The sequence below is a fragment of the Artemia franciscana genome, chromosome 7 (assembly GCF_032884065.1).
Source record: "Artemia franciscana chromosome 7, ASM3288406v1, whole genome shotgun sequence".
Taxonomy (NCBI): domain Eukaryota; kingdom Metazoa; phylum Arthropoda; class Branchiopoda; order Anostraca; family Artemiidae; genus Artemia; species Artemia franciscana.
The window spans coordinates 32,767,880-32,793,601 of record NC_088869.1 but is presented as its reverse complement, the minus strand read 5'-3'; the positions used below and the strand labels follow the sequence as shown (position 1 = coordinate 32,793,601).

Sequence of the window (25,722 nt, the reverse complement as noted above, 5' to 3'; positions counted from 1 at the left end):
ATGGGGCTGTGTGTGAGGATCTTTCCTTGGACAAATATGTTATGGGGGAAGAGAAATCCAATGAAGGGGGCGCAGGATTTTCTAGCATTATTATAAAATAAAACAATGAAAAAATAAATATGAAAAAGTTTTTTCAACTGGAAGTAAGGAGCAGCATTAAAGCTTAAACGAACAGATTATCACGCATATGAGGGGTTCATCTCCTCCTAAATACCTCGCTCTTTACGCTAAAGTATTATTAGTAATCGCAACAATTTATTTTACGGCCTCTTTTTTCAGGGGTCATTCTTAAAGAGTTGAGACAAAATTTAAGCTTTGGTGTAAAGAGTGAGGTATTAATGAGGGGAAAAGCCCCCTCATACACATAATAAAAATATAAGAATATAAAAGTTCGTTGCGTAAGTTAATTCTTAAGTCACGTATATTTTTTACTTATAAAAACGTTCGTTAAAAATCAAAAGTTCTAGTTGCTTTTTCATGTAACCAAAAAATTGGAGGGTAACTAGGCCTCCTGCCCCACCCCTTTTTTGTCAAAATCGTCTGATCAAAACTAAGTGAAAGCCATTTAGCCAAAAAAAGAATTAAAAAGCAAATTTCATTTTAATAATTTATGTGCGGAGAGCCAAAATCAAACATGCATTAATTCAAAAACGTTCAGAAATTAAATAATAAAAAAACTAGTTTTTTTAACTGAAAGTAAGGAGCGAGAAGGAACTCGTAAGTCAGACCTCTCAATTTTAAATCCCAACTGGATCCAGTGTCATTCGGCGGAGTTGTTGGGAGGAAACCGGAAATCTTGGAGAACGCTTAGGGTGGAGAGATTTGTATAAAACTTGGTGGGTAGAATAAGCAAATGTCTTAGATACGTGACACACGTAACCGAACTGGAGCTCCGTGGAGAGGGGGGAGGGGTTAGGGGGTTGTCCAGTGCCTTAGCGAGTTAAAAAATGAGTTATTTTTAACTTACGAACGGGTTATTGGATCTTGATGAAATTTAATCTTTAGAAGGACCTCATGTCTCAGAGCTCTTATTTTAAACCCAACCAGATCCAGTGACATTGGGGGTGGGAGGGGAAATTGAAAACCTTGGAAAACGCATAGAGTGAAGATATCGTAATGGAACTTGGTGGGAAGAAGCTCTTGGCTCCTCCAACTTCGTCAAAGGTGCCATATGAACTCTTGTCTCTTGTTTCAGGTCTCAGTAGACATTTTTTTTATAACTCCCAACCTTACTTTTTGACTTTATACATACCCCAACACCAAGCAATACCTTTCCAAGGGTTTTATTGTATCCTTTCAGAACAAATTCTTTTCTTAAAATTCTTCTTAATCCCGCTTTTTCAAAATGGAGTACACATCTTTCTTGAATACAAACATTACTTTTTGACTTTATGTAAACCCAAACAGCTAGCAATAATTTTCAGAAGGCATTACTATATCATTTCAGAACAATTTCTTTTCTTAATACTCTTCCTAAACACGTTTGTTCAAGTTGGAGTACACATCTTTTTTCACTCCCAACATATTTTCTGCCTTTCCACATGCCCCAACACCAAGCAATACTTTTCAAAAGGCTTTACTGTATCATTGCAGAATAAGCTGTTTTCTCACTACTCCTCCTAAATCCTTTTTTTCACGTTGGACTTCTCATCTTTTTTCACTCCCAACATTACTTTTCGACTTTATGCATAACCCAACACCAAACAATACGTTTCAATAGGCTTTTTATGGCACTTGGTATTAACCAAGTGACATATAGCAGTCGCCAATTCTGTCGGTCGGTCTGTCGGTCCCGGTTTTGCTACTTTAGGCACTTCCAGGTAAGCTAGGACGATGAAATTTGGCAAGCGTATCAGGGACCGGACCAGATTAAATTAGAAATAGTCGTTTTCCCGATTTGACCATCTGGGGGGGAGTGGGGGTCCGGTTAATTCGCAAAAAATAGAAAGAATGAAGTATTTTTAACTTATCAGCGGGTGATTGGATCTTAATGAAATTTGATGTTTGGAATGATATTGTGTCTCAGAGCTCTTATTTTAAATCCCGACTGGGTCTGATGACATTGGGGGGAGTTGAAGGGGGGAAACCTAAAATCTTGGAAAACACTTAGAGTGGAGGGATCGGGATGAAACTTGATGGGAAAAATAAGCGCAAGTACCAGCTACATGATTGACATAATCAGAACTGATTTGCTCTCTTTGGGATAGTTGGGGGGGAGTAATTCTTAAAAATTAGAAAAATGAGGTATTTTCAACTTACGAACGGGTGATCGGATCTCAATGAAATTTGATGTTTAGAAGGATATCGTGTCTTAAGAGCTCTTATTTTAAATCCCGACCGGATCTGGTGATGGGGGCAGGGAGTTGGGAGGGGGAGACCTAAAACTTGGAAAACACTTAGAGTGGAGGGATCGGGATGAAACATGGTGGGAAAAATAAACACAAGTCCTAGATAGATGATTGACATAAACGGAACGGATCCGTTCTCTTCTGGGTAGTTGGGGGGGGGGGGGGGTATTTCTGAAAAAAAGAGGTATTTTTAACTTACGAACGGGTAATCGGATCTCAATGAAATTTGATATTTAGAAGGATATCGTGGCTCAGAGCTCTTATTTTAAACCCGACCGGATCTGGTGACATTGGGGGGGGGGGGTTGGGAGGGAGAAACCTAAAAATTGGAAAAGACTTAGAGTGGAGGGATCGGGATGAAACTTGGTGAAAAAAAACACGAGTCCTAGATACATGATTGACATAACCAGAACGGATCCGCTTTCTTTGGGGTAGTTGGGGGGGGGGGGGCTAATTCTGAAAAATTAGAAAAAATGAGGTATTTTTAACTTACGAACGGGTGATTGGATCTCCATGAAATTTGATTTTTAGAAGGATATCGTGTCTCAAAGCTCTTATTTTAAATCCTGACCGGGGAAGTTTAGGGTGGGGAAACCTAAAATGATGGGAAACGCTTAGATTGGAGGGATTGGGATGAAACTTGGTTGGAAAAACAAGCAGAAGTCTTGCATACGTGATTTACATAATTGGAACGTATCTGCTCAATTGCGGGGGGGGGGGGGGTAATTCTGAAAAATAAGAAAAATGACGTATTTTTAACTTACGAAGGAGTGATCGGATCTTCATGAAACCTCATATTTAGAAGGACCTCGTAACTTCCGATCCCGACCAGATCTTTTGACATTGTGGGGATTTGGAAGGGGAAATCTTGGAAAAACACTTGGAGTGTAGGAATCGGGTTGAAGCTTGGTGGATAGAATAAACAAATGTCCTTGATACGTGATTGACAGAATTGTACTGGATTCGCTCTCTTTGGGGGAGTTGGGGGGAGGGGTTCAGTGATTTGGCGAGTTCGGTGCTTCTGGACGTGCTAGGGTGATGAAAATTGGTAGGCGTGTCAGGGAGCTGCACAGTTTGACTTGATAAAGTCGTTTTCCCAGATTCGACCAACTGGGGGGCAAAAGGGAGAGGAAAAATTAGAAAAAAATAGGTGTTTATAACTTACGAGTGGGTGATCGGATCTTAATGAATTTTGATATTTAGAAGGACTTTGTGACTCAGAGCTCTTATTTTAAATCTTGACCGGCATTAAGCCTCTTATTTTCTTTTTTAAATCAATCTATTGATTCATAGAATTTTGTTAGAGCTCATACCATATGATCTCTTGGCTCTTAGCTCTTCTCGCCTCGTCACAAGTGCCATATGAGCTCTTAGCTCTTGTTTATTTTATTTCAGAACAAGTTCTTTTCTTAATATTCCTCCTAAACATGTTTTTTTTTCAAGTTAGAGTACCAATCCTTTTTTCACATCCGGCATTTCCTTTTTGATTTTATGCATACCCCAAACCCAAGCACAACTTTTCTATGGGCTTTAATATATAATTCCAGAACAAGTTTTGTTCTTTATATTCCTCCTAAACCAGTTTTTTCAGATTGGAGTACACATTTTTTTTTTTAATTCCCATCCTTACTTTTCGACGTTATGCATACCCCAACACCAGGCAACAATTTTCCAAGGGCTTTATTGTATCCTTCCAGAACCAGTTCTTTTCTTAATACTCCTCTTCACCCCGTTTTTCAAGTTGGAGTACATATCTTTCAACACTACTTTTCGACTTTATGTAAACCTAAACAGCAAGCAAAAATTTTCAGAAGGCCTTACTATATTATTTCTGAACAAGACTTTTCTTAATAGCCTATATCTCCTAAACCCCTTTTTGCAAGTTGAAGAACACATCTTTTTTCCCTCCCAAGTCCCAAGACCGTGTTTTCCAAACCCATATTTTCAAGTTGGAGCGCACATTCTCTTCACTCCCAACCTTATTTTTGACTTTATGCATATTGCAACACTCAGCAATGTTTTTCAAACGACTTTATATGTATCATTACGAAACAAGTTGTTTTTATTAATTTTCCTCTAAAACCCTTTTTTCAAATTGGAGTACACTTTATTTTCACTCCCAACATTAAATTACGACCTTATGTATACCTCAACACCAAGCAATACTTTTCTAAAGGGTTTATTGTTTCATTTCAGAGCAAATTCTTTTCTTAATAATCCTCCTAATCCGATTTTTACAAGTTGGAGTACATATCTTTTTTTCACTCCCAACATTGCTTTTTGACTTTATGTGCACTCCAACATCAAGCAATACTTTTCAAAAGGCTAAATTGTATCATTTCAGTATAACTTCTTCTTAATGTTCCTCTTAAATCGGTGTTTGTTAAGGAGGAAGTCGGAGTAAAGGTTTTTTCACTCCCAACATTACTTTTAGATAATATTTTTCCGCCCTCAATATTACTTTACCCAAACGCCAAGTAATACTTTTTATAAGGCTTTATTATATTATTTCAGAACATGTTATTTTCTTAATATTCTTCCTCACCCCGCTTTTTAGAGTTGGAGTACACCCATTTTACACTCTCAACCTTACTTTTTGACTTTATACATACCAAAACACCAAGCAATATTTTTCAAAAGTCTTAATTTGTATTATTTCCAAACCAGTTCTTTTCTTAAAATTATTTAATATCATTTCAGTATAAGTTCCTTTCTTAATGTTCCTCTTAAACCGGTGTTTGTTTAGGAGGAAGTTGGAGTGCAGGTTTTTTGGAGTGCACTCCCAATTTTACTTTTTGATAATATTTTTTCCCTCTCAGCATTATTTTACCCCAATACCAAGTAATACCTTTCATTAGCCTTTATTATATTATTTCAGTATAAGTTCTTTGCTTTATATTTCTCCTTACCCTGCGTTTTCAAGCTGGAGTACACACCTTTTACACTCTCAACCTTACTTTTGGACTTTTTGCACACCGAAAAACTAAGCAATATTTTTCAAAAGGCTTTGTTTGTATTATTTCAGAACCAGTTCTTTTATTAATATTCCTCCTAAACCCGATTTTGCAAGTTGGAGTACGCATCTTTTTTCACGCCCAACATTACTTTACGACTTTATGCATACTACAACACTAAGTAATACTTTTCATAAGGCTTTATTATATTATTTCAGTACAGGTACTTTTCTTAATATTGCTCCTAAACCTGTTTTTTTCGTTGAAGTACACATATTATTTCACTCCCAAAATTACTTTATCCCAGCACCAAGTTATTTCACTTTTCGTAAGGCTTTATTTCATTATTTCAGAATAAGTTCTTTTCTTAAGATTTCTTCTTACCCCGCGTTTTCAAGCTTGAGTACACACCTGTTACATTCTCAACCTTACTTTTGGTCTTTTTTACACCGAAAGACCAAGCAATATTTTTCAAAAGGCTTTATATGTATTATTTCAGAACAAGTTTGTTCTTCATATAAATCCCAAACCCGTTTTTTCACGTTGGAGTACACATCTTTTTACTCGCAGCTTTACTTTTCGACTTTATGCATACCGCAATACCAAGCAATATTTTAAAAAGGCTTTATTTGTATCATTTTAGGACAAATTCTTTTCTTAATATTAAATAGAAAACATTAGTTTTTTTAACTGAAAGTAAGGAGCAACATTAAAACTTAACACGAACAGAAATTAGAAAACTCCGTATATAAAAGGGGCTATTCCCTTCTCAACGCCCCGCTCTTTATGCTAAAGTTCGACTCTTTCTCTCAACTCTACTTTTTAAAACAGTAAAAAGCTTTAGCCTAAAGAGCAGGGCGTTGATTAGGGAAAAGCCCCTTTCATATTTGGAGTAGGCTAATTTCTGTTTGTTTTAAGTTTCTGTGTCGCTCCTTAGTTTCAGTAAAAAAAAATACTTGTTTATTTTTTATTTAATTTACGAACGTTTTTGAATTAGCGCATGTTTTGATTTTGGCTCTACGCGCATGAATAATTAAAACGAAAATTGCATATTAATTTTTTTTGGCTAAATGGATTTCTCATAGTTTTGATCGAGCGATTTTGAGAAAAAAAGAGCGAGGGAGTAGGCCTAGTTACCCTACAAATTTTTGTTTACATAAAAAGGCAACTAGTACTTTTAATTTTACGAACGTTTTTATTAGTAAAAATACACTTTACTTACGAATTAACTTACATAACGAACTTCTAAATTCCTATGTTTTTTTTACGTATATGAGGGGTGTCTCCCCATCGTCAATACCTCGCTCCTTACACTAATTCCCTAAGAATGACCCAATTCCCTAAGAATGACCCCTGAATCACAAATGTCGTTGAATAAATAGTTGAAATTAATAAAATTACTTTAGCGTGAAGAGCGAGGTATTAGGAAGAGGTGAATCCCACATATGCGTAATAATTTCTGTTTTTTTTTAAGTTTTAATGCTGCTTCATACTTTCAGTTGAAGAAACTTTCATATTTATTTCTTCATAGCTCTTTAAAAAAATGCAATAAAATCATGCGCCCCTTTTAAGGAAATTTCGTTCCCCTATGACGAATTCCTCCATGGAAAGTTCCTCCCATAACTCCCTCCCCTTATAACCATTACAATTATGTGGACACTGGTCAAAGTTTGTGACATGTATTCCCTCCCACGGGGACTGTGGGGGGAGTAAGTCGTCCCCAAAGACATGGTTTTTAGGTGTTTGACTATGCTGAATAAAACGGCTTTTTGATCCGGTTACTTTGGGCAAAAAATGAGACTGGGAGGGGGCCTAGGTGCCCTCCAATTTTTTTGATCACTTAAAAAGAGCACTAGAACTTCTAATTTCTGTTAAAATGAGCCTTCTCGTGACATTATAGGATCACTGGGTTGATACAATCACCCCTTGGAAAAAAACAAAAACAAATAACAAACAAATAAACACGCATCCATGATCTGTCCTGTGGCGAAAATACAAAATTCCCCATTTTTGTAGATAGGAGCTTGAAACTTCTACTGTAGAGTTCTCTGATACGCTGAATCTGATGTCGTGATTCTGATATGATGATATGATCTGATGTGTCTGAATTTGATGATATGATTTCTATGACTTTGAAGGGGTGTTTCCCCCTATTTTCTAAAATAAGGCAAATTTTCTCAGGCTCGTAACTTTTGATGGATAAGATTAAACTTGATGGAACTTATATTTTAAAAATCAGCATTAAAATGTGATGCTTTTGATGTAACTATTGGTATCAAAATTTCATTTTTTAGAATTCGGTTACTATTGAGCCGGGTTGCTCTTTACTAGTCCGTTACCACGAACTGTTTAATTTCTCTTAAACCCGTTTTTTAAGTCTGTTTACACATTAAGTCTGTTCACTCCCAGAATTTAATTATGACTTTATACATATCTTAATACCAAGTAATACTTTTCAAAAGGTTTATTGTATCATTTCAGAACCAGTTATTTTCTTTACGTTTCTCCTAAACCAGTCTTTTCAAGTTGGAATACACATGTTTTTACTCCCAAAATTACTTTTCAACTTCATGTGCATCCCAGTACCAGGTAATACTTCTCATAAGGATTTATTGTATCATTTCAGAATAAGTTCTTTTCTTAGTATTCCTCCTAAACTTTTTTCAAGTTGGAGTACACATTTTTTTCACTCTCAACATTCCGTTTTTCTTTATTTGTAACCCAATACCAAACAATATTTCTCAAAAGGTTTTATTTTATTATTTCAGAACAAGTTTTTTTCTGAACAAATTATTTTCAGAACGAGTTCTTTTCTTAACATACTTCTAAAACTATTTTCAACTTGGAATACTCATAATTTTTCATTCTCAACATTAGGTTCGACTTTATGAATAACCCAACACCAAGCAATATTTTCAGAAGGCTTTATTGTATCATTTGAGAACAAGTTCTTTTCTTAATATTCCTCCTAAACATGTTTTTTTTTTTAAGTTAGAGCACACATCCTTTTTTTATTCCCGACATTACTTTTGACTTTCTTCATACTTCAACATCAAGCAACATTTTCCATTTCAGCATTAGTTATTTTCTTAATTTTCCTCCTAAACCCATTTAAAAAATAGGAGTACACATCTTTGGTCACTCCTAAAATTCTTTTCTGACTTTATGGATAACTTAACACCAGATAATACCAAATCGAAAGGCTTTATTGCGTCATTCCAAAATAAGTTTTTTCTTACTATTCCCTCCAAACCTGTTTTGAAGTTGGAGTACACATCTTTTTCACTCCAAACATTACATTTCGATTTTATGTGTTTATTAAGGTTTATTTAGACCAACAATTCAAGTTCAAATGGCTAATTTGATGTTGAAATACAGAACATGTTATCATGCACTATTATATAATGACGTAAAAAAGGGATAAATGAGTTGTGGTACCGGTTTGTCCCGGCACGTATAGGCACAAGTTTTAGCTTCTGTCTTGTAGTGCTGACTGTCAGGGCTTCTGGGGGTAAAATATCACGATGAGTAGGGCTAGAAAGCAGCATTTTGTCAAACCTCAGGATAAGGTCACCCAAACAGAGTTCCAAACTTTGAAATTCAATGGTTGCTAGGGCATCGCTCTAAGAAATGTTTCTATAACCCACTGTGATCTTGGTTGCCCGTTTTTGGACTGACTCCAGTTCCTGCATTAAATAGGTGGTTTTTAATACTGCTGGGTCCCGGAGGGGACAGGCTTATTCATGTATGGAGTGTAAATAGCACAGGTATGCCCAAAGAAGACTTTGGGTGGTGCAGCCGAAGTGATGAATTTTGAAAGGGTTTGCAGAGACGCGTTAGCTTTACAGGTCATACTATTAATATGGTTAGTTAGCAGTACTTTTCATAATGCTGTACAATATTATTTCAGAACAAGTTTGTCCTTAATATTCCTCTTAATTTCGTTTTATATCAAGTTGGAGTGTACATCTTTTGTACTCCCAACTATGCTTGTCGACTAAATGCATGCCCCATCGCTAAGCTATACTTTTCTTAAGGTTTTATTGTATCATTTCAGAAAAAGTTCGTTTCTTAATATTCCCCCTAACCTTATTTTTTGTCAAGTTGGAGTACATTTTTCCCGACGTTATATTTCAACTTTCTACATACCCCAACACCAAGGAATACTTTTTAAATGACTTTATTGTAAAATGTCAGAATAAGTTTTTTTCTGAATATTCCTCCTAAACCAATTTTTTCAAGTTGGAGTGCACTTTCACACTTTCCATAATTATTGGCTAAACATGGTTAGCATGGAGTTAACGTAAGGGTTACAGTGATCCTCTCTTGCTACTCTTCTCCTTTCTTTGTTTAATTTAAAAACTTACTCAACAAAGCAAGTCTTTCAGAGAAACATAAAGAGCTTCATTGAACCAAAAATGAGCAGAAATATATATATTTAATTTCCAAGCATAAAACTATTACAATGACAACCAATAAATAAATTGAACCCCAAACGGACCGAAGTTAAACTAAATAATCTCAGTCTACGTCAAAACAAATAGAAATTAACATAAGCAGACCTGCAAAACACCTAATCCGTCTCGAGACACCAACATAATTTGTATTTTCTGAAAAAAAACAATTGAATGTGGATTGATAATTTGATATGCCTATACTGATATTTACTCCTTAAAGTTTAATAGTTTTTTGGTTTCTTTAAGTTAAGAAAAACTAAATATTTAAAATGTATTTTGTATTCAGCAAAGTGAAAATTATGTTCTGGTTTTGAAAAGGAAAGGAGGTGGTCGGCCCTAATCAGGTTAATTTCAACTTGATTTGAGATATTTTGCAGAGTAGTAGTAATGTTTTGTTAGTAGTAATAGTAATAGTTTTAGGAACAGTATTAATAGCAGTAGTAGCAGGTATATGTTGCCTCTTTTTCAGTTGATCATCCTTCTCATGATGCCCTTGAAGTTTCTTCTTGATATTGTAAGCCGTTTCAAAATATTGCTGATATGCCTATATATGCAACTTGCATACACATTGGATGTTTTGATTTATTTTAGCTTTTTCATCAACGCTTCCTTAGATGTATGTTTCAATATCCTCAGCCTTGGTAGTACTTACTACAGTAGCACTAGCAGTAGTAATAGTGCTAGTACTAATAGTAGTAAAGGCAGATACGCCTTTGCTTATGTAGCCTGATGTATTTATTTGTTTGTAAATTTTTAACTTATCCTGCACTTCTACTTTTAGCCTGAATTTTTAAACCAAAGATGTACATAACCGTTCAAGGAAACGGAGAATGTCTTGAGTTGCCTATTTGCTCTACATGGAGAAATTCGTATATTCTGAAGCATGAAACTCTTAAGCAAGCATTCCCAGATGCAACTGGATTAAAATACAGACCCAATACTTCTTGTTCCAATCAGGCTTATAGGTTCATTGAACGAGTAGATGATGAATCCGAGCGGAAAGTATTTCATCTACCAATAAAGTCAAATCAAGACCCAGTTCCATATATATTCCACTGTACTTATGCCAAGGGTAAGAACAACCTTAAAAGTTTCTAGTTTTCCTTAGGAAACCGTCTCTTATTTTATTTAGTAGTAGTAGTAACGCTACTTATGCAGTGGGGGAAAATATTTAGTGAAACTGCCTCTTTGAATCTAAATTAGATGCAGCAGCCTGGTGATGGTTGTACTGAAGAAATTTTGAGGTATCTGAAAACTAATATGTCAGTTGCTAAGGTTTGGGTCACAAAAACTAATAATACAACTTAAACGGCGTCATGGTACTTCAGAGAATTCAGGGAGAAAACGTAGCGTATTCCAGTGGATGTGGATTACCCTACTTACTGTTTCTTACATTCTAATCAAGAACTAATAATATAAATTAAAAAAAATTGTTTATTTTTGTGTGGAAATATTTCAGGTTGTTTCACTTATTCACAGGCAGATAATATCACATCTTCTATTTTGTTTATTGGTTTTCAACATGCTCCAAAATCATAAAGCTTTTACCTTCAATTTATACCTAAAGTTTTAAGGTGTGGGAGTATCAAAGAAGTTATTTATGTGAACAAGAAAACGGATTTTATAACAATATTTACTGCAAAAGATTTTATCACATCACAAGATTATTTATTTTTTGTTGATTTCAAATACATAATATTCGTCAAGTTTAAAAAAAATTATGTATCTCAAGCAATGACCTTAAGAAATCTGCTGGATATTTGACAAAGGGGGAAACAACCTAAGCAAGACAAGTTTTCCTACTGGAAATTTTACAATCAAATTCTACACGGCAGATACTTTAATGGCTTTAAGTTCCAATCTACACAAATGTTAATAAAAGTGTTGATTTTCTTTTCAAAGGGTTATTTGAAACGGCTCGTTTTAACGAAAATAAAAAGATTTAGTTTCCTTCTTTAGGAGTCAATAAGGTTTTGCCGTGTAGAAATGGGTGTTTTGTACTAAATTGTGTCACCAAACTACTGTTTTCTCTAAAAAAGGACCAATTTGTTTCAATTGAAAACTTCAAGATAGCCCATCAGTTTAAATGTTTAAAAAAAACTAAACACTGAAAAGTAACTACTTTCCAGTTGCTGAGTAAGTAATGCTCCATGATGGTGCATTAATGAGTAGTATTAAAATTTGTGGTCTGGACCACTTATCAAATCAATTAAATTTACCTCCTTTTCAATAAAATTTGCACTATTTTAACCGAAATTTCCAGATTTTTATAATTTTCCCTCACAACTTTCAAAACAAAAATAGGTCCTTCGAAATCAAATTTTGTCATTTTTAAAATTTCGCATCTTGAGCTTTAAGATCAAAATATGTCTTGTTAAATAAGATTTCAATGACATTCCATTTTTCCTATACTACCAATGAAGTGTTATAATTTAATATTTAATGGATAGTTCAATATGAATATCTAAAAAATTTATTTTATTTTTTCTCTCAGTAACCTTTAAAATCATACCTTTATCTTATTTTTTCTATTTATTTTCAAGATCAGCTGCTTTAGAATCAAAACGGTTAGGTGCAAATAGATTAACCATTTCCCCTTTAAAATCAATAATGATAACGAGTTTATTTCCACATTTAGTTGTAACACATTTCCTTGCTGTAATCGGGTATTCCATTCCAATGTCTAAATATTCTTTCCTAATAGTTGGATTATATTTATTTTCCGTTTTCATTTCGCTTAAAAGTTTTTTCATTTATCAGTAAATAATTTTAGTAAACAAATTTCAAAATTGAAAATAATTTATATATTAACATGATTTGCTACCAATGACTTCCATGCTTGTTTTTAATTCTGTAAGTATAACGCAGTAAAAGTTATATGGATTAGCTGGTACTTGATCTAAAGAAAGTTTAATTTCTGCATCAGTAGTTAATCCACTTCGATAAATATTTGATTCATGCTTTGAAACATCAAAACAAAATAAAGGATATACTGTTTTAAAATCATTTTAACTTGCAATTGTTTTGCTCCCAACATTTTAATGTTTATATCCTAACTGCAAAAACCGGTGATGAGTGTTAGAATAATCTTCATTAGCAATACTGAAATAACAATTCAAATCTTCTTGTGGCTATTTATACCCAGTTTCTCTCACTTCAATTCTTTTTTTTTCATATGGTCATACACCATTTTATTTTTTGTATAACTGTTATCTTTTTCAGAATTATGTAACACAACAACAGCTTTAGTTGTATTATAGCGTTTACTGACTGCCCTCAATGTTATTTCTTTATCCGTTTTATGATCACTTTCATAGGTATTACAAACTTCCCATCTTAATTCAAATGAGCTGCCTTTTCCCGATCCAGCTTTTAATTGATCTGCCCTCATCGTTAATCCAGCTTCTAATTGAGTTGCTATGGGTAAACTTGGATGTAATACTGGTAACATCCATGATAAATACATTACATCAACTTAAAACTTTTGAGCTCCAGATTTCATAATCAAATTGGGAAAATCATTTCTTTTTAAAATAATTGGATGTGTAACACTTCTACGATTAATTTCTTGATAAATCCAAATAATCGTGATAAAATATAAACCACAAAGACTCCAGTCTTTGACCTATATAGATCTAAACTAGTTTTATTGTTTGGCCAGTTTTCAACTTTTTGGATAGTTAGTTCATTGCGCAACGATTGCCTTTGGATATAGTTGGATTGATCTGGTTTTTGTTGGCCACTAAAGACAAAATTTTTGAGAAAAGCTCGAAGGCCGGTACGAGGGTAAATAAGAAAGGCATATCGAAGGTAAGATTTTGGCATAATATTCAATACCCTAAGATGAGCGATGAAGGTATAAAACAACTGATAAAGGAGATGCAAAGTCTAAGAGCCTCAGTAAATAAAATAGAGGTTTTGGCTGAGGGAATTGAAGGCCTAAAGACGATTTTTTCGGAATTTTCTTGCAAGGTAGAGAAAACCAACAGAGCAATTAAATTGGAGATAGCGGGACTGGCATTAAGCTGCTCGACTGTTAATAAAGATTTGCGGAAAACCCAGTCCAAGATAGATTTTCTTGAAAAAGAATTGAAGAACATGAATTTGATTATATACAATTTTGACCCTAAACATCGAGGACCCAGTCTAGCGTCAGATATTTTGTCATGCTTAAATGAAATTGTCCCGAATTTGGATCTAGAGAGGCGAGACATAAAGGATATTTTCCGCCTTCGCTCTAAAAATAATGGCGTGCCCCCGGTTGTCATTAAATTTATTAGCAAGCCTCTGAGAGATTTGGTGTTGAGATCCTCTGGGCTATTTAGCCGTCATAAGTTGTATATATCCCCTGACTACACGGAAAGAGAGCGTATGGCTCGAGATAAGTTAAAACCACTGCTAGCGGAGGCTAGGTAAAAAAATATGCCTGCTAAATTAAGGGGGGTAAGGCTAATTTTACAGGACAAGATTTCGACGTATGATTTTGAGAATGAGAAAATAATGGAAGTAAGTGGTCCGAGTGTTAGAGATATGGTCCCGATAGCTTTGGGAAGGCTTCAAGGTCAGAGCCGTCAGTCCCTTGACCATGAGACTCCAACGCGTAGCAGGGCAGAATCTACAGGTAGCTTGCAAGGATATTTTTCAGCCAATGAAAATGAATTGGACGATCCAAACACGGATATTCGAACCACAACGACATTTATTACACCGAAAAATACGGTTGCTTTGAAGATGCCCGGGAGGCCTGAACCACGGGCCAAACGCGACCATGCTAGGATAATAAGTCCAAGTGACGATCAAAATCAACCTATCAGAAAGTCACGATTAGTGGGAGGGCTCAACCAGGAAGCACCAATGGATGGCAGTGGTCTTGAGGTGAGGGCAAGTGATGGTGAAAGCGTGTCAAGAGAACAGCCGAGTCAAGGGTCTATAGTAACTGCTGGTGATGAATAGGAAACGGGGGGCCATAGTGAAAATTCTAGTGAAAGGGTAGTACGCATGGTGCATTGGAATATTCAAGGGTTTTCAGCGACAAAACTAAGTAATCTGTTGAAGGAAGCGTGTATTGATAATGAAAAGAAAGATATAGTTGGACTAGTAGAGACATGGAGTGATGGGAAAAACCCATTAAGTGTTGAAGGGTACAATGTTTTTGAAAGAGTGAGAAATAAATCGAGTAATGGTCGACATTATGGGGGGATAGCGATATTGATCCGGGATGATATATTTGATAGCATCCATAGGCTATTGAGTGCGTCAGAAAATATTGTGTGGTTACAGATGTCCATGTGGAATAAGAGGTATGTTATAGGCTGTGTATATATACCCCCTGAAAATAGTTCTTATATGAATGAGTATACATGGGACATATTAATTGAGGAGTATGTTAACTATGTTGAGCTGTTTAGTGACCATTTTTTTGTATTACTAGGTGATTTCAACGCCTACACGGGTATGAGTACGGAGGTTGAAGACATACAGGTGGATCTTGGCAACCCTTGCTTATCAGGTATGGAGAGTATGGTTGAATGGTATGGAAGAAACGGATGTCCGAAAGGTAGGACAAGCAAAGATGAAACTAGGAGGAAAAATAGGTGGGGCCATAAGTTGATAAATTTTTGTAGTGAGGGTCGGTTGATAATTTTGAATGGAAGGGTGGGTAAAGATCATGAAAGGGGAGATTTTACGTGCTTTGGTTCGGGGAAGCCTAGCGTGATTGATTATATTATGGTTGATAGGAGGTTATGGGAAAATTGTTTGGATTTTTATGTTATGGATGTTGTAGGATCAGACCACCAGCCAATAGAGGTAGTCATGAAGGCAGGACAGGCGAAGAAATGGATGTATGAGATAGAGGGTGAGAGATATAGTTGGAGGAATAAGGGGAAGAGGGAAGATAAGGGTAGGAAGGTAATGAAACAGCAGATTAGGGTAGATTGTATGGAGGAAAACCGTTTGAAAAATTTGTTGGAAAGTGAACAGATGCAGAAGAGGGCGGAGGAATGCATATATATACTGGGAGAAGGGAAGTTAGAAGAAGCCGTGCAAGAAATATCAGAGGAAGTATACCAGAAATGCAGTGGGATATCAAATAACAAGGAGAGGGTGAGAAATACAAACGAATTCTTTGATGAGGATTGTCGGAGGCTGAAAGTAAACCTTATTCAACTTCTCAGGAAAGTGAAAGGAGCACTAAATGACCAGGAAATGAATAAACACTTATCGGAGTACCGAACAGAGAGAAAAATCTACAAGAGGTTATTAAAAATGAGAAAAAAACAAGTAGAAGAGATTAGGGCTATAAAGATCAGCGAGGAATACTTGTCAAAAGACCCAAAACAGTTTTGGAGTGAAGTAAGGCGGGAATTCAAGGCCAACGACAAACTCATACCTCCAGCTGAGTCGTGGAAAACATACCTGGAGCAGGACACTAGCAAAAGGGAGCAATATGGAGACGGTATAGGGAGTTTAGTAGAGGAGCTACGAGAGCAGAATGGTTTCCCCTTAAGACAAGAGGATTATAGTCTATTAGAACCGATTAAGGTAGAGGAAGTTTGTGCAAGCCTAAGAGGAATGAAGGGATCTTCGGCGCCGGGGGTGGATGGAATACCAGCAAAGATTTGGAAAATGGGGAAAACAGTTCTAGTACCAGTTTTAGCAGCAGTTTTCAGTTTTGTGACTGAAAATAGGAAATGGCCTGACCAGTGGAATGTGTCAGTAGGAATACCAATTTTCAAAAAAGGTAACAGACAGGATCATAGTAATTATAGAATAATTAGTTTAGGAAATGTGATGAGTAAGATTTTCTGCAAGGTTATAGACTCAAGATTAGGGAAGTGGTTGGAGGTAAAGGAACTGCTATCCCCTTTTCAGGTAGGGTTTAGAAAAAATCATAGTGCAGTAGATCATATTTTTACTTTGAGAATTATGGTAGAGAAGTATAGGAAAGGAAAAGGGGGGAGGTTATATGCAGCGTTTTTAGACCTGAAAGGAGCATATGATAATGTCGATAGGAACCTGTTAATGTTAAACCTGTTATCTTTAGGACTGCCTCACTATTTCGTATTGTTGCTGTGCGAAATGTATAAATACGTGAAGTTAGTAGTGAAAGTCGCGGGAAAGTGCTCAATTCCGGTGCAATCTTTATTGGGACTAAAGCAGGGATGTGTGCTGTCACCAAAATTGTTTAGCCTCTATTTAAATGATGCCAATGAATTTTTCGCTAAGAATAATGCACCAATGTTATCGATAGATTTGCTTAAACTGTGCTTACTACTATTTGCTGACGATATCGTATTACTGGCTGAAACAAAGGAGAAACTGCAACAATTATTAGAGATTACGGAGGTTTATTTGGAAGAGAAGAAGTTAATCCTGAACACATCGAAGTCAGTGGTGATGGTATTTGGTCGTAAAGCCATGGAAAGTGAAGATGTGAATTTTTTCTTTAAAGGTGAAACTATACCAGTGAATAATGAATTTGTTTATCTTGGGGTAAAGTTTACTAGTAATGGGAAATTCAGTGGGCATCTGGATCTAGCGAATGCAAGGGGGAGGTATATTAGCGGTGAAATAGCGAGGAGTAGTCTTAGACGGGTGAGAGATATTAGAGTACATAAGAGGATTTGGACAAGTAAGATAGTACCGGCGATGCATTATGGAGCAGAGATCTGGGGCTATCGGAAAGTTCCAAAACTTGAGGTGGTTATGATGAGATATTATAAGAGGATGTTAGGACTATGGGATTCGTTTAGTAATTTGGTAATCCAGGGGGATTTAGGGCTAGTATCGCTGCGATCTATGAGGCTAGTGACCATGGTGAGTTATTGGGTTAGGATACTGGGTATGCAGAGATTTACGGTAGCAAAGGCAGCATACTTAGAGGCGTTGAGACAGAATAGTAAAACAGGGTGGCCGGCGGAGATTAAGGACATCTTAGACAAGTGTGGATTAGGAGAATGGTGGAATGAAGGAAAGGGGATTATGGGTATGGAGGAAATAGTAATAAGGGAGGTACAAGAGAGATTGAAGAATCAAGAAATACAGATATGGTGGGCAAGTCTGGATCGTTCAGGGTCGTCAAAATTTTATAAACAGATAAAGAGGAGTTGGGGGGAGGAGGTATTTTGGAAGGTTGGGTTAAGTAGAGAGGATTTGAAGGCGTATTTGGATTGGAGGGGAAATGGATTTTTGATTGGGGAGAAAAGAAAGTATCAAGGGAGAAAAGGGGAGAAGGTAGTATCTATTGCTTGTCCTATGTGCGGATCTCAGGATGAAAGTTTAATACATTTTGTGTGTGAATGTGTCGAATTGAATGATTGGAGGCGTGAGATGTATGGTAAAGAAAAATTGAATGAGATATGGATGGTAGATAGAATGAATGATACAAATTTCCTGAGTATCAAAAGGATAGCAAGGTTTGTCAGGATTGCAGCGGTGCATCGGGAGCGTTTTCTTTAAATAGTTTTAATTTAATGTAGTTAATTTGTTGTTTGTGTATTATGTAATTTTCCTGTGGCCCACGGGCTTTTTTTTCTGGAATAATTTATTATTAATTATTATTATAAGACACAATATGAATTATTATTATAAGTCACAAAGACAGCGAGTCTTAATAATTTGAGGCCTAGATCTGGAGAATTTCCTAAGCAAATCGTTTCTTCTCTCCACGTTCCCGGAATAGAATTACACTAAATTTCCTCCGTTGAATCCTAGTTGAGAGTCAACTTTTTCCCATCAAGATTGGAAGTGCTCTCTCTTTCCCGTTATATGATAGAAAACACAAGAATTTCTTTTTCTCTTCTTTTTTTCTCTCTCTTTCAATCGGGAAAGCGGAAGATTTATGGGACGACCAATTAAGCGTGGGGGTCCTTGGCAATATTTTTAGAATAGGTTGTTAAGAGTGAAAATATTATTAATAAAGGGGAAAAGTCCGTTAATCCTTAGTAAGAAGAAAAGTTTTTATGATTAACTTATTTTGTCGTTAGTTTAGATATTTCCGCGCTGTATTCTGTTTCTGTGCGTGCTTGTAATTTGTACTGTTGTTTAATTTTCTTGCTTGTGTGTTATTTATTTATATTGTTGTGTGTATATGGCCCTTAGGCTTTTGAAATACACTTATCTATCTATCTATCTATCTATATACTAACCACCTGACATTCTTTTGTTTTATTAAATCTTTTAAATAAACCACTATTCTAAGTGTTATTTCGTCTTGTTGTAATGGCTCCACCACCCGACGCAACAGGCTTAAAAGTGTTTTCATACTCGTTTTCTACTTTAAAAGAATCATAGGATTAGGTTTTATCTTTATACCAAAACATATTAGTAGCTGCGCTTCGACTATAGTCATTTAAAAATTCAAAAACTTTATTAACGGTAGTTGTTACACCTATATAATCAATACTTTTAGTACATTTTCATTCATAATATATTCAGCATTTATGATCAAATCCATTTTTGTTAAAGTTGCTTCATCAGTATTTTGTATATTTGTTCCTTTTAATCTTGTTCTTTTCACTTTTGCATAAAGGTAACTATTACTTGAAAAAAAATCCAAGATTCCCCATCTTTTAAAATGAAACTATTATTTAATTGTTTAGATACATTTACATTGTTTTTTTTTTAATTTCTGTATGTTCATATTTGGTTGTAAAATTATCAGTAGTAAGCTTTTCAAATATTTCTCAATAAGGAGCAACAACTTGGCTCCCTGCTATTTGTATACAGAACATATTATTATATAAACTTTAAAAGATTTTCAAATATCGAAAGTGGATGTTCGATTGTCACTGAAAGTGTCAAAAAGAGCATCACCGGGGATGTAGTTGATGTTCCTTCCCTATATCATTGCATTCAATAAACCCTTTCTCTGTTCATCAAGATGCTTATTGAAATATCTCTTATTATTTGGAACTATGTCTTTTAGATATCTCACTTCATTTAACTCTCTTTAATTATAATTTATCCAATCTCTTCCTTATTCAATCGCTCTGTTTTTAAATAATTCCTGTCAAGGTTGAATCATAGTGCTATACATGGAACGAGCTTCATCTTTTATATTTTTTTATGGACGTCTTGAATAATTGAGAATTAACGATATTTTTAAAGAAACAACCAATCTCGCTACCATACTGTCTTGTATACAATAATTGTTAATTATAGATCAACATTTATTATACATAAATTTTATTAAATAGTTTCATTAAACTTTTTTCAAATCCAAAACACTCAATCTATTCAGATCAATTAATCTACCTAATTGATCAGTTATAGTGATTTTCAGCGCGTTGATATATTTGTTTCAATTGATTGGAAGATATTGCCTTTCTATTGGAATCCCACAGAGTAGCGTTCCAGGTTCTGTTTTTGGAGCAAAACTCCACATCATATCCGAGGTTGAATTCCCATTCACAATTAAACTAACCACTAATGAGCAGTGAATATATATTTTATCAACGATTCTTGTAATATTTGGAACTTTAGTACCTTCATTATATTTACTACTTATTTCAGCTTCATGTTCAAGTCCTAAATTCATAGAACATCATTCATAGAACATAAATCACTATTAAAGCAAAATTGATAATTATCTTTCCAAATAACAACAAATTTCATTGTTGCTAGATTGGATGGTATACTGATAGGGCATCGATCTAGGGTTGAATTGAAATAACAAGTTAAGAAATAATTTAAACCCTTTTCATCATACACCCCATTCCGAATGACAACGGTAACCCAATTCATCCTTATTTTTTCCCTGTATTTAAACGTAATTATTTTAAATTGATCACTAATATTATCCCATGAGTACCATAGTTTACATTGAGTTAAAGCTATTTCATTATCAGTGCTCTGATCTAACGTGGTAGGATTACTTGTATAAGACTGTTCGATATCACTTTTGTTATCAATAATAATAATCAAAACTATTTATTAGAAAAATATTTTTCTTCACAAAATTCAAATTCTGAGGTAGTTTTTGTAAATAGCATTAAAGTCATTTTCCTTTATATTTTCATTTTTGAATAATGAATCGAGCAGGCCAATAGCTTCATTTCTCACTCCATTAGATGTATTTCCAGCAGCTCTGCTACCTTGCAAACTGTATCATTATTCAATCCTATCATTCGCATACATCTAAATCCCAGTTCCTTGCTGAGGTTGTAGAACATCAAAGTTATCTTTAATAGGTTTTAATTGTCTTCTGTAGATTTTTACGAGCTGAGACTTTTTTTCTAATTCACTAGATCTTACACATTTCATCTTTCCTCTGTATCGCTGATTATGTGATCCTGATTCATCTATTGCCTCTTAAGTATTGATAATTTCCCAAATAAAAGCTGAGCCTTTCAAAATAGGGCACTAATATTATCCCATGAGTACCATAGTTGACATTGAGTTAAAGCTATTTCATTATCAGTGTTTCGATCTAACGTGGTCGGATTACTTGTATAAGATTGTTCTATGTCACTTTTGTTACCACTAATAATAATCAAAACTATTTATTAGAAAAATATTTTTATGGCACCGGGTATTTACCAAGTGACATAACGATCACAAATTCTGTCGGTCTGTCGGTCTGTTTGTTGGTCCAAGTTTTGCTAGTTTAAGCACTTTCAATTCAGCTAGGACGATAAAATTGGGTAGGCGTATCAGGGACCAGACGACATTAAATAAGAAATAGTCTTTTCCCGATTTGACCATCTGGAGGGGAGTTTGGGGACGGTTAATTCGGAAAAACTAGAAAAATGAAGTACTTTTAACATACGAACAGGTGATTAAATCTTAATGACAATTGAAATTTAGAAGGATATTGTGTATCGGAGCATTTATTTTAAATCCCGACCATATTTGATGCCATTTGGGGGAGTTGGAGAGGGAAACCTAAAATGTTGAAAAACGCTTAGAATGGAGGGATCGGGATGAAACTTGGTGGAAAAAATTATCAAATTCCTAGATATGTGATTGACATAAACGGAATGGATCTGCTCTCTTTGGGGAAGTTGGGGGGTGGGGGGGGGGTTAATTCTGAAAAATTAGAAAAAATGAGGCATTTTTAACTCACGAAGGAGTTATCGGATCTTAATAAAATATCATATTTAGAAAGGCCTCGTAACTCAGATCTCTGATTTAATATCCCGACAGGATCCAGTGTCATTGGGGGGAGCTGGGGTGACTGGAAATCTTGGAAAATTCTGGGATTGGAGAGATCAGAATGAAACTTGGTGGGAAGATTTAGCACAAGTCCAAGATCCGTGACTGACATAACGAGACCGGATCTGCCCTCTTTGGGGAGTTGGGGGGGGATTGGAAAAATGAGGCAAAATGAGGGTATTTGTATCTTAGTAACGGGTGATCAGATCTCAATGAAATTTGATATTTAGAAGGAACTTGTGCATCAGAGTTTTTATTTTAAATCCCGATCAGATCATTTGACACTGGGGAGGAGTTCGAGGGGGAAACCGGAGATGTTGGACAACGTGAAAATTGAGGTATCTTTATCTTACAAATGGGTGATTGGATCTTAATGAAACTTAATGCTTAAGATGCTTCATTTTCAATTCGAATTGGATCTGGGGACATAGGGGGTTGGAAGGGGAAACAGAAAGCTTGGAAACCGGAAATCTTGGAAAACTTAAGAGTTAAGAGATTCGGAGGAAACTTGATATAAAGAATAAGCACAAGTTCTAGATACTTGATTTACATAATTTGAACGGTTTCGTTCTCTTTTGGGGGAACTGGGGGGTGTTAATTCGGAAAAATTAGAAAAATTGAGGTATTTTTAACTTAAGAACGGATGACTGGATCTTAATGAATAAACTTCAAGTTCTGAGGCAGTTTGAATAATGAATCGCGCAGGTCAATAGCTTCATTCCTCACTCCATCAGATATATTTCTAGCAGTTCTGCTACCTAGCAAACTATATAATTTTTCAATCCTATCATTTGTATTCATGTAAATCCCAGTTTCTTGCTGAGGCTGTATAACATCAAAGTTATCTTTAATAGCTTTTAACTGTCTTCTGTGGATTTTTACGAGCCGAGACTTTTTTTTTAATTCACTAGATCTTACACCTTTGATATTTCTTCCGGTTCTTTGATTAAATGTTCCTGATTCTTCTATTGCCTCTTAAATATTGATAATTTCCTAAATAAAAACTAGGCCTTTCAGAATAGGGTTCCTTAGGATCAAAGTCAGTATTGATTTCTCTACGAAGTTCATTATCTATCCCATAATCGACATAAGCAATGAAAGTTGGCTTATTCAGGGGTGAAATAGCTTCATTTGAGTGAGCTTGATTGCTTGCCTGTAAACTGAATGCGTGGCTTAAAGATTAATCGAATCGTTGTAGTGGTCTTCCTAAATTTATGTAATACATTAATTTATTTGTAATCCTATTTGTGTTTTTATCATCTGCTTCAACGATTGGAGTACCCAACGTATCAGCATAGTCACGAAATCCAGCTTGCTCTAAGTGATGTTCTTGAACTATATTTTATGTAATTCTCTACTTTTCACTATACTAGCCAATTATCTATTCAACCTTATTTGATCTATTTATTGAAGGACGTTTTCTATTGAATAACTTTTGAGAGTTCCTTTTTCTTAAATTAAATAAAAAAAAAGTTTTTTTTTAACTGAAAGTAAGGAGCAACATTAAAACTTAAAACGAACAGAAATTGCTTCGTATATGAAAGGGGCTGCTTCCTTATCAACACCCCGCTCTTTACGCTAAAGTTTGACTCTTTCTCTCAACTCTTCTTTCTAAAACAGTAAAAAACTTTGGTTTTTATTTTATAGACTGATTTTATTGAATACACAATTCATTTATCTCTTCAAAAAGTAAAAATAAATGAATATATAAAAAGGAAATATACGGGAATGGATCCAAAGAATTTTTTCTAAGTTTATTTTCAAATATAAATGGAAGAAGAATTAGAAAAGGGATTGTTTGTTTATTTTAGAAGTTTTGAATATTATGGAAGTGTTATTAATGCTTTCTTAGTATCCAAATTTATATTTAGTGTATCAGGTTATCTACTTTTTCATGTTACCCCTTGCTTCTTTATGACTTGGAACAGTTCTGATTGAAATGCTTGAAAAATATCTAAGAATCACAGAAAGAAAGGCTGAGTATAAAACTGTTTATTCATTCTATTTAGTATTGTTTGCCATGCACAAATCAGGTGAATTGATTAATGAAGAAGTTATTAAACGAGAAAATGAATTGAGGAAAAATGTTAATTTTTCCTAGTAAACCCTTACACAATAAAACCCTTATTACTTTCTGAACTGTCTTCTCCGAAACTTTAAATCTCCGTCTCTTGTAAAAAAGGCGTCCCAAGATTTGCTATTTATTCTTTGCTGTATAAAATCTTAGAGGCATGCCATTTCTTCAAATGTGCTGTGGACATTTGACTATTCCCTTGTTTCTGAAATAACATGCTGTCTTTACAATGTTTCGCCGTGGATCAAGAAGATTCATCAATGAAACTGTATTATACATTGTGAAGTTCTTCAGTTTCAATGATGATTATTATTGGTAATTCGCTTTTTATGGCACTTGGTATTAACCAAGTGACATATAGCAATCGCCAATTCTGTCGGTCTGTCTGTCGGTCTGTCTGTCTGTTGGTCCCAGTTTTTTCTACTTTAGGCACTTCCAGGTAAGCTAGGACGATGAAATTTGGCGAGCGTATCAGGGACGGGACCAGTTTAAATTAGAAATAGTCGTTTTCCCAATTTGACCATCTAGGGGGGGGGCGGTTAATTCGAAAAAGATAGAAAAAATGAAGTATTTTTAACTTATGAATGGGTGATGGGATCTTTATAAAATTTGATGTTTGGAATGATATTGTCTTTCAGAGCTCTTATTTCAATCCCGACAGGATCTGATGACATTGGGGGGAGTTGGAGGGGGGGAACCTAAAATATTGGAAAACACTTAGAATGGAGGGATCGGGATGAAACTTGATGGGAAAAACAAGCAAAAGTCCCAGATACATGATTGACGTAATTGGAACGGACCAGCTCTCTTTGGGGTAGTTGGGGGGGGGGTTATTCTGAAAAATTAAAAAAATGAGGTATTTTTAACTTACGAACGGGTGATCGGATCTCAATGAAATTTGATATTTAGAAGGATATCGTGTCCTAGAGCTCTTATTTTAAATCCCGACCGGATCTGGTGACATTGGGGGGGGGGGGGGGTTGGGAGGGGGAAACCTAAAACTTGGAAAACACTTAGAGTGGAGGGATCGGGATGAAACTTGGTGGGAAAAATAAACACAAGTGCTAGATACATGATTGACATAAACGGAACGGAACCGCTCTCTTTGGGATAGTTGGGGGGGGGGGGGGGTATTTCTGAAAAATTAGAAAAATGAGGTATTTTTAACTTACGAACAGGTGATCGGATCTCAATGAAATTTGATATTTAGAAGGATATCGTGGCTCAGAGCTCTTATTCTAAACCCGACCAGATCTGGTGACATTGGGGGGGGGGGGAGTTGGGAGGGGGAAACCTAAAACTTGAAAAACACTTAGAGTGGAGGGATCGGGATGAAACTTGGTGGAAAAAATAATCACGAGTCCTAGATACATGATTGATATAACCGGAACGGATCCGCTCTCTTTGGGGTAGTTGGGGGAGGGGTTAATTCTGAAAAATTAGAAAAAATGAGGTATTTTTAACTTACGAACGGGTTATCGGATCTCAATGAAATTTAAATTTAGACGGATATCGTGTCTCAAAGCTCTTATTTTAAATCCTGACTGGATCTGGTGATGTTGGGGGAAGTTTCGGGTGGGGGAACCTAAAATCATGGAAAACGCTTCGATTGGAGGGATCGGGAATAAACTTGGTGGGGAAAATAAGCAGAAGTCTTACATACTTTATTTACATAACTGGAACAGATCCGATCTATTGGGGGGGGGGGGGGGTGTTAATTCTGAAAAATAAGT

The 25,722-nt window shown here is 35.4% G+C and overlaps 1 protein-coding gene across 2 annotated transcripts in view; it reads left to right on the top strand.

Moving 5' to 3' along the window:
• The first annotated feature begins 8,804 nt into the window (after positions 1 to 8,804).
• LOC136029171 (uncharacterized) overlaps positions 8,805 to 25,722 on the top strand; it is a 36,948-nt gene continuing 20,030 nt past the window's right edge. Inside the window, exon 1 of one of the 2 annotated variants that reach the window (XM_065707284.1) lies at positions 8,805 to 10,831. In XM_065707284.1, the coding sequence (XP_065563356.1) occupies positions 10,561 to 10,831 (271 nt within the window). In that variant the 5' untranslated portion in view covers positions 8,805 to 10,560. The remainder of the gene's footprint in view (positions 10,832 to 25,722) is intronic. The other variant, XM_065707283.1, reaches the window with a different exon arrangement.